This window comes from Bos javanicus, chromosome 1, assembly GCF_032452875.1.
Source record: "Bos javanicus breed banteng chromosome 1, ARS-OSU_banteng_1.0, whole genome shotgun sequence".
Lineage (NCBI taxonomy): Eukaryota > Metazoa > Chordata > Mammalia > Artiodactyla > Bovidae > Bos > Bos javanicus.
Genome location: NC_083868.1, coordinates 135,034,916 through 135,051,714, shown reverse-complemented (window position 1 = coordinate 135,051,714; position 16,799 = coordinate 135,034,916). Strand labels below are relative to the sequence as shown.

The following is a 16,799-nucleotide window of genomic DNA, read 5'->3' as shown; positions in this document are numbered from 1 at the left end:
TCAAAAAATGAAGATCATGGCCTCTGGTCCCATCATTTCATAGCAAATAGATGGGGAAAAAATAGAAACAGTGACAGACTTTACTTTCTTGGGCTCCAAATCACTGTGGATGGTGACTACAGCCAAGAAATTAAAAGACACTTGCTCCTGGGAAGTAAAAGTACAACAAACCTAAACAGCATATTTAAAAAGAGAGATATCATTTTGCCAACAAAGGTGCATATAGTCAAACCTATGGTTTTTCTAGTAGTCATGTACAGATGTGAGAGTTGGACCATAAAGAAGGCTGAGTGCCAAAGAATTGATGTTTTCAAACTGTGGTGCTGGAGAAGACTCTTGAGAGTCCCTTGGACAGCAACAAAATCAAACTGGTCAATCCTAAAAAAGGTCAACCCTGAACATTCATTGGAAGGACTGATGCTGAAGCTGAACCTTCGATACTATGGCCACCTGATGCAAAGAGCAGACTCACGGGCAAAGACCTTGATGCTGGGGAAGACTGAGGGCAGAAGGAGAAGGGCTGACAGAAAATGAGATGACTGGATGGCCTCATCAACTCAATGGACTCAAGTTTGAGCAAACTCTGGGAGGTAGAGGACAGGGAAGCCTGGCATGATGCAATTCATGGGGTTACAAAGAGTGGGACACAACTGGGGGACTGAACAACAACAACAGATAAAACAAGAAGATAAGGGACAGGAAGTTCTGAAAACCACAGGAAAGGAGTTTGGATCTAGCTTTACCAGTTCTTTTAAGAGTTCACTCTGAAGATCAAAATAACATGAAGTAACATTCCTGGAAGTGGAGGCTTGAGTTAACTCAATTTTCATAGACATTAACTAAACAATTTTCACAAATTTCCAAAACTAACACTATGCTGTTTTCAAGGTATAGGTTTTATTAATATATACCTTTTTGAATATCCAATTTTTGAAGTTATAATATTCTACCAAGTTTAATTTTTCAGACATATTTTTAACCCCTTTCCAACTAACCACAGCTGAAATATGTATCTATAGCATTGTGTTACTTTAAAAAAGCTTTACTGGCAGCAGCATGGCAGCCATGGAGGATGAGCGGCTGGATCTCCTATGGGACCAACACGTGCAGTTCTTCCAGCATTGCCTGCAGGAGGTAACTGGTGGCCACAGTGAGTGTGCAACATAGGCTGGTCCTGTGGAAAGGTGCTGTGGAGCCAGGCAGCACCCTCAGGGGGGCTGCACAGCCACCCACCTGGCACTGTCTCTACTCCCTGCCAGCCTGTGGTCACCCACGTTCCTATGAGGTAAGGTGCAAGGGCTGAGGTGAGCAACTGACTACTGCATTTTTTGCAATAGTTTGCATTTTGTTGTTGCAAAAATGCAAAAATATTGCATTTTTGCTCTCCATGCTTGAAACGTTGGACTCCTTGCATGTGGTGAACAGGGATGATATAATTGACTGGATTTACTCCCTGCAGGTCTTTCCCACAGAAGACACATCAAATCTAAATCACTGTGGTTTCTGAGGCTCTTCTATCTGGGTATTCATTCAATCCATCAAAGAATCCTTGAACAGTTCACCCTCATGATAGTGGCCACATAGCAATGACCTACATTGATCTTTCATTCCTAGTTACTCTTGGAGACTGACTTAAGCCAAGTAAATAAAGATGCTTGCTTAGCAGGTTAGAGAACTTCAGCTAAAAGATGAAAGTTTTTACCTGAAGGCAGTAAAAATGACATGTAATTTGTATACCCAGGCTTCAACAATACGTGAACCGAAAACTTCCAGGTGTTCAAGCTGGATTTAGAAAAGGCAGAGAAACCAGAGATCAAATTGTCAACATCTGTTGAATCATAGAAAAAGCAAGAGAGTTCCAGAAAAACATCTATATCTGCTTCACTGACTACACCAAAGCCTTCGACTGTGTGGACCACCACAAACTGTGGAAAATTATTAAAGAGAAGGGAATACCAGACCACCTTACCTGCCTCCTGAGAAATCTGTATGCAGGTCAAGAAGCAACAGTTAGAACCAGACATGGAACAATGCACTGGTTCAAAATTGTGAAAGGAATACATCAAGGCTGAATATTGTCATCCTGCTTATTTAACTTATATGCAGAGTATACCATGCGAAATGCCAGGCTGGATGAAGCAGAAGGTGGAATCAAGATTGCAGGAAGAAATATCAATAACCTCAGATACGCAGATGATGCCACGCTAATGGCAGAAAGTGAAGAGGAACTAAAAAGCCTCTTGATGAAAGTGAAAGAGGAGAGTGAAAAAGCTGGCTTAAAACTCAACATTCAAAAAACTAAAATCATGGTTTCTGGTCCTATCACTTCATGGCAAATACATGGGGAAACAATGGAAACAGTGAGAGACTTTATTTTCTTGGGCTCCAAAATCACTGCAGATGGTGACTGCAGCCATGAAATTAAAAGACACTTGCTCTTTGGAAGAAAAGGTATGACAAGCCTAGACAGTATATTGAAAAGCAGAGACATTTCTTTGCTGACAAAGGTCTGTATAAGTCAAAGGTATGGTTTTTCCAGTAGTTATGTACAGATATGAGAGTTGGACTATAAAGAAAGCTGAGTACCAAAGCATTGATGCTTTTGGACTGTTGGAGAAGGCTCTGGCAAGTTTCTTGGACTGCAAGGAGATCAAATCAGTCAATTCTAAAAGAAATCAAACCTTAATATTCATTGGAAGAACTGATGCTGAAGCTGAAGCTCCATTACTTTGGCTACCTGATACGAAGAACTGACTCACTGGAAAAGACTCTGATGCTGGGAAAGACTGAAGGCAGGAGGAGAAGGAGACAACAGAGGATGACATGGTTGGATGGCATCACTGAGTCGATGGACATGAGTTTGAGCAAACTCCAGGAGATGGTGATGGACAGGGAGGCCTGGTGTGCTGTAGTCCATGAGGTCACAAAGTGTCAGACACAACTGAGTAACTGAACTTAACTGTGCTTCTTGTACTTGCCATATACTCAACAACTGGTCTGGCATGGATATGAAAAAAGCCATCAACTATACTGAAAGTATGTCCTATGCAATGAGTTTGCACAGGGAGCCGGACTTAAATCTCATGGAGGGTCAACTTTTTGTGGCATTGCATCACTGTGCCTGATGGGTAAACTAGAAGCTTTTCCAGAAATAGCACTGAACAGGATGAAGAGGTGGTGTATAATGAGACAACAAAATGGTTATCATGAAAGACCTAATAAGCCAAAAGATACCTTTTTTTTTTTTTTTTGAGTGGGAGCAACTCAACTCTAAATTTTCAGTATTCTAACTTTGAGGTAAACAAAAATTACATCTCATCAACTCAAGATTGACTCATAGGGGGATTTGTCAAGTGGCCAGATAATCATTTAGATGCTTTGCATGTACACTTTGGAATCTGTGGCCTGTCACTAATGGAGGAAAGTGGCATTCATAAAGTTCATCCTGGTCTGAATGTAAGCACACGGACTTCTGAGCGCCTTTGAGATCTCCATCAGAGCTAGAAAACCAAGGACTGTCTGAATAGTGCTCAGAGAATGTACACATCTCCACTTGACTAACTTTGATTGGGAAATTGCTCAGAGAATGTACACATCTCCACATGACTAACTTTGATTGGGAAACTGCTCAGAGAATGTACACATCTCCACGTGACTAACTTTGGGGAACAGTGCTCAGAGAACGTACACATCTCCACATGATTAACTCTGATTGGGAAACAGTGCTCAGAGAATGTACACATCTCCACATGACTAGCTTTGATTGGGAAACTGCTCAGAGAATGTACACATCTCCACATGACTAACTTTGATTGGGGAACAGTGCTCAGAGAAGGTACACATCTCCACATGACCAACTTTGACTGGGAAACAGTTCTCAGAGAATGTACACATCTCCACATGACTAACTCTGATTGGGGAACAGTGCTCAGAGAAGGTACACATCTCTACGTGACTCACTTTGACTGGGGAACAGTGCTCAGAGAATGTACACATCTCCACATGACTAACTCTGATTGGGGAACAGTGCTCACAGAATGTACACATCTCCACATGACTAACTCTGATTGGGGAACAGTGCTCAGAGAAGGTACACATCTCCACATGACTAGCTTCAATTGGGAGGGTAGGAAGGATTTGTAGCATAACTGTAGCTCAAGGCTAAAAGCCATGTATAACCAAGTGTAGGGCTTCCCTGGTGGCTCAGTGGTAAGGAATCCACCTGCCATTGCAAGAGATGCACTTTCAATTCCCGGGTTGGGCAGATCTGTTGGAGAAGGAAACGATAACCCACTCCAGTATTCTTGCCTGGGAAATCCCATGGACAGAGAAGCCTGGTGGGCAACAGTCCAAAGGGTCGCAGAAGAGTTGGACATGAGTTAGCAACTGAGTAACAACATAACCAAGTGTGCTCTTTTTTAAAGAAGTAGAGTCTTACACCAGAATCTTGTGCTGATGTCACTCTGGAATATGGTCTTGAACCAGTAACCTCTCTACTAGGTTCAAGAAAATCTCCATTCAAGTTTGAACCACAGTGGACTCTGTTGTGGTTCTTAAATGTTTATACTGTATCTCTAAATTCTGTGAGGCAAATTAACTATATGTACTGTAGGTTATCTTTTTTAAAAAAATTCTTCAGTACAAAATTGTATCATATTAAAAATGTACACAAATCTTCAAAAGAAGTTAACAGCTTACACAGCATTGATAAACTTCAGGTATTTGAATACTTAGTGATCATTTAAAAAGCCTGGCTGCTTATGGTAGAACACTAATATAATGAACAAAGTATCTGGGATTGTTCTTTGAAAATGGAATATCCCATAATTTTTAAAAAGAAGAATGACTTACTTTGTCTTATTCTTACGTAAAATGTGCCAATTAAACTTTTGTGGCCTATACAAATGAAACTAACTTCACAGCAAGAATAAACAGCTTAACTAATACAATAATTTTCTAAAGGGAGATTTTTGTGCTGTGTGGTTCATGTATTTTTAGATGCTGCTGGGGTAAATAATAGTTATATTGGATTATAGTTGCAAATCATTAGTTGCTTTTTTTTTTCCTTTCTGCAGAGAAAACAGTCTTATCTAGAAGACATTTAGTGGTTTTGTTTCTTGTACTGAGATAAATGATACTGTAAATTGTACTTTTATAACTGAGTTATTTTTAGCCATTTGATTTTTTTTTTAGTTTGTTGCCCCTTTGTGTTAACTGCTCTAATTCAAACTGATGGTTCTTTAATTTTTTCTAATTAGATAAGTAAACATTTAAGTAAGAAAAAAATAAAACTACTCAAGTAAATTTAATGGTACAGCTCCATACACAGTCATTCGTATATTTGTATATTCAGGAAGCTGGAAGGAAATGTAACATTTAGAGGTTAAGTACTGGGGATTTGCTTTGCTTTGCTTTGCTTTCTTCATTCTGTGACCTACTTGAATTGTAAGGAAGTTAGTATAAAACTTACTTTTATTAGTGATCAGTTTATCAATAAATCACATCCATCACTGTTAAAACAAAAAATAAAATAAAAAAGCTTTACTGGATGCACAGTGGTGGCATGTTGAACAGAGAGAGAGAGGCAAAGGACAGAGGCAGGGATCTGATTAATAAATTTATACAAGTGAGCTTTAAAGGGATCTTTTTAATAACTCTTCAGTGTAAACTATCACCTAAAAATTTTAATAATCTTTATATTAATGCCACAATATTTTATATTATGGCAATATTATTCTACCACAGTTAAAAAAAAATGTCCCCAAGAGTACAATGACCGTATATAAAATGCATTGACAAAAAATACACACTGACTGCAACAAATCACATTTAGTACATGTCGTTAACTCAGCTTCAAAAGTCAGCAATCTTTGGGCACACAGTGTCACACATGACTGAAAAGAGACCAAGTCTACCATAAATCTGTCCTCAGATCTAATATTGGATGCCTACCAAGCCATCACATATATCTGCTATAGACAGTACTTTCCTCCATGGTATCAGATGCTTTGACATTGCTCCATCAGAACAATGGGGCCATTTGAAGGGAATATTAAATAGAACAATAAGGATAAGGCAGGAGAGGAAACAGACGTTCACAAGATCTCTTAAGGAAAATATCTGTTCTCAGCTCAGTTCAGTCGCTCAGTCATGTCTGACTCTTGTGACCCCATGAGCTGCAGCACGCTAGGCCGCCTGCCCAACACCTACTCCTAGAGCCTACCCAAACTCATGTCCATCAAGTCCGTGATGCCATCCAACCATCTCATCCTCTGTCGTCCCCTTCTCCTCCTGCCCTCAATCTTTCCCAGCATCAGAGTCTTTTCCAATGAGTCAGCTCTTCACATGAGGTGGCCAAAGTACTGGAGTTTCAGCTTCAACATCAGACCCTCCAATGAACACCCAGGACTGATCTACTTCAGGATGGACTGGTTGGATCTCCTTGCAGTCCAAGAGACTCTCAAGAGTCTTCTCCAACACCACAGTTCAAAAGCATCAATTCGTTGGCGCTCAGCTTTCTTCACAGTCCAACTCTCACATTCATATATAACCACTGGAAAAACCACAGCATTGACTAGATTGACCTTTGTTGGCAAAGTAATGTCTCTGCTTTTTAATATACTGTCTAGGTTGGTCATAACTTGCCTTCCAAGGAGGAAGCATCTTTTAATTTCATGGCTGCAATCACCATCTGCAGTGATTTTGGAGCCCATAAAAATAAAGTCTCTCACTGTTTCCACTGTTTCCCCATCTATTTCCCATGAGGTGATGGGACCAGATGCCATGATCTTAGTTTACTGAATATTGAGCTTTAAGCCAACTTTTTCACTCTCCTCTTTCACTTTCATCAAGAGGCTCTTTAGTTCCTCTTCACTTTCTGCCATAAGGGTGGTGTCATCTACATATCTGAGGTTATTGATATTTCTCCCAGCAATTTTGATTCCAGCTTGTGCTTCCTCCAGCCCAGAGTTTCTCATGATGTACTCTGCAAGTAAGTTAAATAAACAGGGTGACAATATACAGCCTTGATGTACTCCTTTTCCTATTTGGAACCAGTCTGTTGTTCCATGTCCAGTTCTAACTGTTGCTTCCTGACCTGCATACAGATTTCTCAAGAGGCAGGTCAGGTGGTCTGGTATTCCCATCTCTTTCAGAATTTTCCACAGTTTATTGTGATCCACACAGTCAAAGGCTTTGGCATAGTCAATAAAGCAGAAATAGATGTTCTTCTGGAACTCTCTTGCTTTTTCCATGATCCAGCGGATGTTTGCAATTTGATCTCTGGTTCCTCTGCCTTTTCTAAAACCAGCTTGAACACCTGGAGTTCATGGTTCACATATTGCTGAAGCCTGGCTTGGAGAATTATGAGCATTACTTGACTAGCATGTGAGATGAGTGCAATTGTGCGGTAGTTTGAGCATTCTTTGGCATTGCCTTTCTTTGGGATTGGAATGAAAACTGACCTTTTCCAGTCCTGTGGCCACTGCTGAGTTTTCCAAATTTGCTGGCATATTGAGTGCAGCACTTTCACAGCATCATCTTTCAGGATTTGAAATAGCTCAACTGGAATTCCATCACCTCCACTAGCTTTGTTCGTAGAGATGCTTCCTAAGGCCCACTTGACTTCACATTCCAGGATGTCTGGCTCTAGGTGATGATCACACCATCGTGATTAACTGGGTCGTGAAGATCTTTTTTGTATAGTTCTTTTGTGTTTTCTTGCCACCTCTTCTTAATATCTTCTGCTTCTGTTAGGTCCATATCATTTCTGTCCTTTATCGAGCCCATCTTTGCATGAAATGTTCCCTCGGTATCTCTAATTTTCTTGAAGAGAGATCCAGTCTTTTCCATTCTATTGTTTTCCTCGATTTCTTTGCATTGATCGCTGAGATAGGCTTTCTTATCTCTCCTTGCTATTCTTTGGAACTCTGCATTCAGATGCTTATACCTTTCCTTTTCTCCTTTGCTTTTCACTTCTCTTCTTTTCACAGCTATTTGTAAGGCCTCCCCAGACAGCCATTTTGCTTTTTTGTATTTCTTTTTCCTGGGGATGGTTTTGATCCCTGTCTCCTGTACAATGTCACGAACCTCTGTCCATAGTTCATCAGGCACTCCGTCTATCAGATCTAGTCCTTTAAATCTATTTGTCACTTTCACTGTATAATCATAAGGGATTTGATTTAGGTCATACCTGAATGGATCAGTGGAGAAATAACTTAAGAAAGAATGAAGGGATGGTGCCAAAGCAAAAACAACACCCGATTGTGGATGTGACTGGTGATAGAAGCAAGGTCTGATGCTGTAAAGAGCAATATTGCATAGGAACCTGGAATGTTAGGTCCATGAATCAAGGCAAATTGGAAGTGGTCAAACAAGTAATGGCAAGAGTGAAAGTGGACATTCTAGGAATCAGCAAACTAAAATGGACTGGAATGGGTGAATTTAACTCAGATGACCATTTTATCTACTATTGTGGGCAGGAATCCCTTAGAAGAAATAGAGTAGCCATTATAGTCAACAAAAGAGTCTGAAATGCAGTACTTGGATGCAATCTCAAAAATGACAGAATGATCTCTGTTCGTTTCCAAGGCAAACCATTCAATATCACAGTAATCCAAGTTTATGCCCTGACCAGTAACGCTGAAGAAGCTGAAGTTGAATGGTTCTATGAAGACCTACAAAACCTTTTAGAACTAACACCCAAAAAAGATGTCCTTTTCATTATAGGGGACTGGAATGCCAAAGTAGGAAGTCAGGAAACACCTGGAGTAAAAGGCAAATTCAGCCTTGGAGTACAGAATGAAGCAGGGCAAAGGCTAATAGAGTTTTGCCAAGAGAATGCACTTATCATAGCAAACACCCTCCTCCAACAACACAAGAGAAGACTCTACACATGGACATCACCAGATGGCCAACATCGAAATCAGACTGATTATATTCTTTTCAGCCAAAGATGGAGAAGCTCTATACAGTCAGCAAAAACAAGACCAGGAGCTGACTGTGAATCAGATCATGAACTCCTTATTGCCAAATTCAGCCTTAAATTGAAGAAAGTGGGGAAAACCACTAAACCATTCAGGTATGACCTAAATCAAATCTAGTCTCAAGGAGAACCAAATACAAAAAATGTATCGAGGGTAACTACTTGATCACAAGACAAGAACTGGTCGCTTTAAAACTATATTAACTGTTCCAAAAGTAAATCCACTTACTCCTCTTTCTCAGGAAATATCAGAACTATTTCATAAAACTAAACAATATTTTTCTTAATGTTAATATTAAACTTTAAATCCTTATTTCCTACTGTCTCAAAGATCTTTTCATTTCTCCAGCTTTTTCCTAACATCTTTTAACCAATTCATCTTAATATAAATTTAATATTTAAATAATAAGTCCAGGATTTCCCTGGTGGTACAGTGGTTAAGAATCCACCTGCCAAAGCAGAGGACACAGCTGCCATCCCTGGTCTGGAAAGATTTCACATGCCACAGAGCAACTAAACTCGTGCGCCACAACTACTGAGCCCGTGTGCTGCAACTGCTAAAGACCATGCATCCTAGAGCCTGTTGTCTGCAACAAGAAGAGCCATCTCGGTGAGAAGCTTACACGGTGTGACTAGAGAACAGCCCCCGCTCACTGCAACTAAAGAAAACCTGTGCAGAGCAACGAAGATCCAGTGCAACCAAAAATAAATGAAAAACACGTCTGTAAGATTGTTGATGTATAAAATGTCAACCATAATGGAAACAAAATAAGTAATGGGACTCTTAAGTATTATTTGAAAATTAATAATGAAGGAATAGCATAAAATGGAACATTTTCTGTTCTTTTAAAAATAATAAGCCTTCTCTGAAAACTACAGCTCTCTCTCTGATACCACAGTATCACAGCAGTTCAGAAGACCACTCTTCCTGGGCATATTACAAACATGAGTTTCTCCTGCTTGAGTCTGTTCAGGATTGTGGCAGTGACTTTCCATGGCACTGGGCAAATAGGAGTAATAAGAAGCACTCTGCACCAAACAGAATATCTGGATAACTTAACAGATTTCTCTTCTTCTTCTAGAAATAATCTCTAACGTTCACAAAAAAAATTATGTCAATGAATACATTTTCATGTGTAAAAAGTGAAAGTGTTAGTCACTCAGTCGTGTCCAGCTCTTTGCAACCCCATGGACTGTAGTCTGCCAGGCTCCTCTGGCCATGGGATTTTCCTGGCAAGAATACTGTTCCCTTTTCCAGAGGATCTTCCCAACCCAGGGATCAAAGTCAGGTCTCTCATACTGCAGGCAGATTATTTACCATCTGAGCCACCAGGGAAGCCCACTTTTCACATGCCCTGCACCCTAAAAACTGTTCAAATACCTTAAAGGATCTCCTCATTGCCACAAACTACACTGCTAAGACTAGCAAGGAAATCATTTCCTTGATTTGTTTTTTTCCAAGAAAATGCTTTTTAAACACTATGTAATACCACAAAGACAAGAAAACTACCATGAAAAACTCTTAATTGTGCATTCCTAATTGCATTTGTCTCTTAATAGAAGGTAGCCTCTTAGAAGAATTATGTTAGCTACTATAATTAGCTAAATAATTCAAAGAAGATATAAATCAAGAAATCTGTTTTCAAATAAAGGAAAAGAAAGTCACCAAAAAAAAAAAAACTATGGCAGTACCACATCTGATGAAAACAGAATAAAAACAATATCCAGAAATTCTTAAGAATGGTTAGGATGACATCATATCTTAGAATAATATTAGAGATTTATAACTAGTCAAATCTAATTGTGCATATTTCCTACATTCAACAGTTAAAAGCTTATATTAACATTCTAAGAATGTCGACATAGTGAAATATTGAATCCTTCCAGTAAAAACTGTTAAAACACAAGCCAGAAATGCAATGTATTATTTTTAAGATGGAAAACATTAATGTATTTACAAGGAGAACTTTTAAATATAAAGGAACGCAAAAATATTAAGGGTCTTTTAAAGGGCAGAGAAAATGTCCCTTCCAAGGCAGTAATATCATTTGTTTGATGTTACATTAATAGCTACAACAGGTATTTTACACGCATAGATATTCTGGTGGGAATGGAGGTTACACTACTTATTTTGCATTTGACTCTGAATGAAGTTTTACAGCCCAAAAGTAGACTGTTAAATGTAGTTTTTTAAAATCCCAACTCCAGGAAAATGGACACATGTATATGTATGGCTGAGTCCTTTTGCTGTCCACCTGAAATTATCACAACATTATTAAATGGCTATATGCCAATATAAAATAAAAAATTTCAAAATTAAAAAAAAACCAAAAAACCAACTCCGTCCTTAACGGATAAGTGGGATCAGAATACATGATTATACATTTTCAATACCAAAGTTAAAAGGCAATTTAATACGTGTGCTTTAATATAAGAATTCAAAAAATATTCGATCTCACCAAACTGAAAGGCGGGATTTTTACACTAAATAAGTCCCATCAGAGTCACAGGAAACGGAAAGGTATTTTCATTCCTTTCAATCTCAATTATCCAAGACAAAAGATACTTAAGGGAAAATATATCTATCTTAAAAGAAATGACATTATAAGAATCTAAAGAAGACAAATCTGAACCTTTTAGGATCTGACCATGTTAAATGTAAATCGACGGGTATGTTCACTATCATGTTCTAAATACTGCTCGGAAGAACTTGGGTCACACAGATATTTCAAGTTTATGCTGACACACTCAAAGTAGAGATGATTTTAAAGTAATCTTCCTGTTAAGCTTCTTACCAGTAAGACTGTGGTGATTTTTAAAAATAAAGCCATCAAGTGATCAAGTAACAGGGTATTTGGTATGACTATATCCTGACGGAAGGCAAGTTCTTATATATGAACTCTTGTAAAATTTGTAAAATATAGTAACAGTAAGAATAACTGATCCTAACTATGACTGCAAGGAGATCCAACCAGTCCATTCTGAAGGAGATCAGCCCTGGGATTTCTTTGGAGGGAATGATGCTGAAGCTGAAACTCCAGTACTTTGGCTACCTCATGCAAAGAGCTGACTCACTGGAAAAGACTCTGATGCTGGGAGGGATTGGGGGCAGGAGGAGAAGGGGACGACAGAGGATGAGATGGCTGGATGGCATCAATGACTCGATGGACGTGAGTCTGAGTGAACTCTGGGAGTTGGTGATGGACAGGGAGGCCTAGCGTGCTGCGATTCATGGGGTCGCAAAGAATTGGACACGACTGAGCGACTGAACTGAACTGAACTTAACTGAACTATGATTTTGAAATATTTGCTTAACTAAGCAATGTATGCTCTACATGGACTCTGCCAGCTAATACAGCACAGTCTACCAAGCTGAAGAGATGTAGATCATATTGCTTAGAAATATATTATTAACTGAAACCTCATTAGTGGAAGTGTATCATCTAATTTTTGCTCTGGAGTTCCTGTGAAATATGTGATAAGTGTTACTAAAAATATCTCCTTAAAAAATTTCCTAATACGGCTTAAATATACAATGGAATACTTACACAGAAATAAGCAGATGCATTAAGTTAAGCATGCATATTTGGGGATTTTCATTGTACAACCAAACAGTACCATCATGCATACCCTCTGAAAATTTTTCTAAGAGAATAATCAAACAATCCCCAATCCCTTGAAGTTATATGGCATTCCTGAAGACTGTCATCTCAGAAATATGTCCAGGTTTCCTGCCTGTTAGACTAGTTTTGAGTTCACCATGACTGCCACCTCATGTCTGCTAAGGCAACTATGCTATATTTCAATGAGTAATAAAATCATAAAATTTTAACATCGACCACTGAAAAGAATATTAACATCCGAAAGAGATGAATAAATTAATCTTTTAAATCAACTATGGAATGATATTTTCAAAGAAAATGTAAGGAAAGTTTCTTTTACTTTTCTGCATTCAAAGTGTTCATATGTAGGCTTTCCTACTACAGGGGTGAATTTGAAAACCATACAGCTGTAATTCAACCGACATTATGTTTTAGAATTATGTTCTAATACCAAAGTTAAACTCAATTTTCGCCCCCATGAGAACAGTTTTGCTTGGTGTAGAAACTGGTATTTCATCTACTATTCAGAACTTCTGAACATGGGTTTGGCAACCTGAAAAACAAGCACTTGAATATAACCGGTCTTTACTGTCATTCAAGGTAGCAGCTGTGTGCTGGCCTAAATTCTACCTTCCTTTTTAAAAATATCATTTGAGAAACATAAACATAAAAAACAAAAAAGCCACCCCTCCTTCCCTGCAAAGAAGTCCAGGTTCTCTTTACGTAACTATGGAATTATGTAAGCTGCTTTGTGTATCTGTACTGCTTTACTTGGAATTTTAACTCTGTGACATTAATGTTAGAGAAGTTTTATTATCACAGCTCTGGAAGAACAGACTAGACCTAGTTCCCCGCTGCATACAAGCTGAACCCTCAGGGCTCTGTATCTAAGAATCAACATTTATTTCTCCCACTTCCACCCATTCTCCAGCAGAACCCACGCCTCTGGCAGGCAAAGACTGTCGCAACATGAAGCTAGTTTCTATCCACTATTAACCTCAGCAGCTGCTCCAAGAAGCAGAAAACATCCTTCTTATCATCATCCATATATTTTTTTAATATTCATTTTTATTTGGCTGCACTGGGTCTTAGTTGCATCATGTGGGATCTTGAGTTGTAGCCTGCGAACTGTTAGTTTCGCCATGTGGGATCTAGCTCCCTGACCAGGGATCGAAACTGGGCCCCTGCATTGGGAGCACAGAGTCTTAGCCACTGGACAACCAGGGAAGTCCCCATCATCAATATTTACTCTGCCCATCTGACAAGTGTCAGATAAGCTGTTTTACTTTATTTTTCCAGAGAGTAGCTGACTTTAAATTAAATTAAAACAGAATTTTGTAGATATGCATAATGAAAGACCTTCATTTACAGGAAAAAAAAAAAAAAAACCTTTAAAAAGTACATATGTAAATTGTTCATTCACATCAAGTGAGTACATTTTATCAAGACACCTGGTTTGCAGAAAGGCACAATATATCAAATAGCCAACCTAATTTCTGACAAAGAAAAAACAAATTTTAAGTAAAAGATTATAATAACAAGAGAGGGTTTCTCCCCAAATAAATTATTCTCATTTCAAAGGGTTTAAACTGGAATACCTACTTTCAACAAGGAAATATTAAATAACTTCAATTACTGAGGGGTGGATTGAATGGTGGCAACAAAGATATGTCCACATTCTAATCCCTGAAATCTATAAATATCACCTTATATGACAAAAGATGTGATTAAATTAAGGACCTTGAGAGTAGTAACTTCTGGATTTTGAGGTAAGTCCTAAATGCAATCATACATATCACTGTAAGAGAGGTAGAGGGAGTTTTGAGAGACAAGCACATGGAGGATAAGATGATATGAACATGGAGCAGAGAGATGTAACCACAAGCCAAGGAATGCCAACAGCCACCAGAAGCTGGAAGAGGCAAGGAAAGTTTCTCCCTTAGGAGCTCTGGAGGGAGCATGGTCCTGCCTACACCCTGATTTCAAACATGTGACTTCCGGAATTCAATTGTGAGAGAATAAATCTCTGCTGTTTTACCACCAAGGGTGTAAACAACAGCAAGCACAGGACACTAATACACTGAAAAAAAGTGTGTATTAAATGAGAAGTCCTTAAACGACACAAACTTAGTAAAAGGGTAACCCTATATTATAAATAAATCGCTGAGACCCAGGATACAATGATATGGTAAGTCCGATTTGTACAGCTGAAACTTTGAAGCAAATTACCCTACAAAATTTTACATGCAACACTAACAGATCCTGGTTGATACAGGGGACTTGGAAGCAGAAGTTTTACCTAATCTCTAAATATTCAGCTATAATAATAAAGCACAGTAAGGGAGAGACAGAAAAATAATTTTCTAAATCAAACTAAAATGTGACAGAAATTAAAAACAATTAAAATATCTGCAAAATACACACCAATAAATGTGGCTTCTGAAACTATACATTGCTAAGTTTAAAGGATCCCACTATATGATCTCCTTGAATAAACAGAACCACCTAGACACTGACAAGGGGGAAGAGAGTGACATCTGGGGAATTATAAATTATACAGGCCATAAAACCTGGAAGAGGTCATTTGAAAAAAAAAGAAAACAGTAAATCTTTACTATCTGACAGCCACTTGCTCACTCTGAGACTTAAATAGCCTATCTTCAATATCATTACCTTTAAAACTGGGATGGTGTCTACCTCTCTCTCACAGGTTATTGTGAGGATGGAATGAGATTACACACAGTGATGGTCCATGGTTTGGGTTGCAGCTCGTCTCCACAAATTAGCTGACAGGGAGCTAACTACACTTGTTTCTGAGTAAAAAATTTGGGGGAACAGATACTAGATTAAAAAAAGTGGAAAACACTCAAAGTGTTCAGAGCCTCTTCTACATTTTGTTGCTATATGGGCGTCTCAGCACTTACCACATCACTAGCGCTGGAGAACTCATTATTAACCAGACTTTCAAGAGCCATCCACCTAACCGGCCTGTTTTCATTGTCTCCCAAACAATGATAGTCCATGGGGAACAAGTCTCTAGAGAGGGCATTGTCTGTGATCTTAACTTGAAGTGTGTCATCAATGCTGAAAAGGAAAGACATGAACATCAAATACAATCAGCATATTGAAAAAAAATAAGGAGCACAGTCACTCTTAAACACAACACAATCCCCACTGTGACTCCTCGAGAGAACCCCAAATCCAGGGAGCGCTGAACATCAAACCACAGTGACAAGTCATGGCACCTACACGCAGTTCCTAGCAGCCAGGTCTTTGTGGATGACTTCCCTTCTGGCCAGATAGCTCATTCCACAGGCAATCTGAATAGCCATGTGGACCAGGTCTTGTTGAGAAATTGCCTGAGGTAACAGAAAATGACAATGCTTGTGGTTAGCACAAAAACATTAATGGTAGTTGTTTATTTTATCCCACATCTTACTCCATCCCCAAATACTTTCTTTATACCTGCACACTGAGTTTTAAAAAGCTACTTCTTGACTAAGAATATGTCCCCATAGCTTCTTATATCTACTATAGTCCTTATAGTTGACCATTTAGTTTACTATCTCTCATTTGTTAGGCATATCACCCCAAAATCCAGAATATACAGTAGTGGCTCAATAAACAACTGATCAATGAATGATGAATTCTCCATATTTCTAATGTTTATAATTCAATAATTTGTTATTTTATAGGAGGTTATCCCCTAGAGACCATTTTCAAACTAATGCAAGTTTACAGCTAACTCTGATGTGCTCTCTGAAGCCAGTGTGCCTGAATTGTAGGTTAAGGAATGAAATTTTTCCCCAGATGATGCTGAGGGACACAGCCTCCAACAACTTGTTGGAAATCCTGGTTATCACCTTATTCCCCACAATGTATACCTCTGGCTATCACCAGATTTGGGGGGGAGTACGACCTCTGTAAGGTCTATTTTCATTTCTAAAAGGAAGATCTAGTGCAAGTACCTTCAAAGAATTATCAGGAAAATGACTGAGATGGTGTTACAGAGGGTCTGAGGTGGTTATGAATAACACACAATGGGAAACCTTCAGCACCAGCCTCAAGACAAGAATCACAAACCATCTTCCTCTAAATCAACAGGTTAGCAACACCTTCTGGTTCAGTGTGAGTTTCTTTTTGCAGTCTTCTAAACAGTTTGTATGTTAACATCTACTTTCAAAGATATTATTTAGAAGCTACTGGCAAATAAT

The 16,799-nt window shown here is 38.7% G+C and overlaps 1 protein-coding gene across 4 annotated transcripts in view; it reads right to left on the bottom strand.

The window, feature by feature from the left end:
* The window catches only part of RYK (receptor like tyrosine kinase), a 107,439-nt gene that overhangs the window by 16,503 nt on the left and 74,137 nt on the right, over positions 1–16,799 (bottom strand). For all 4 annotated transcript variants that reach the window (XM_061421159.1, XM_061421167.1, XM_061421176.1 and 1 more), the window contains exons 12-13: positions 15,835–15,944; positions 15,510–15,669 (exon numbers count right to left, since the gene is read on the bottom strand). In XM_061421159.1, coding sequence (XP_061277143.1) covers positions 15,510–15,669; positions 15,835–15,944 — 270 coding nt within the window. The remainder of the gene's footprint in view (positions 1–15,509; positions 15,670–15,834; positions 15,945–16,799) is intronic.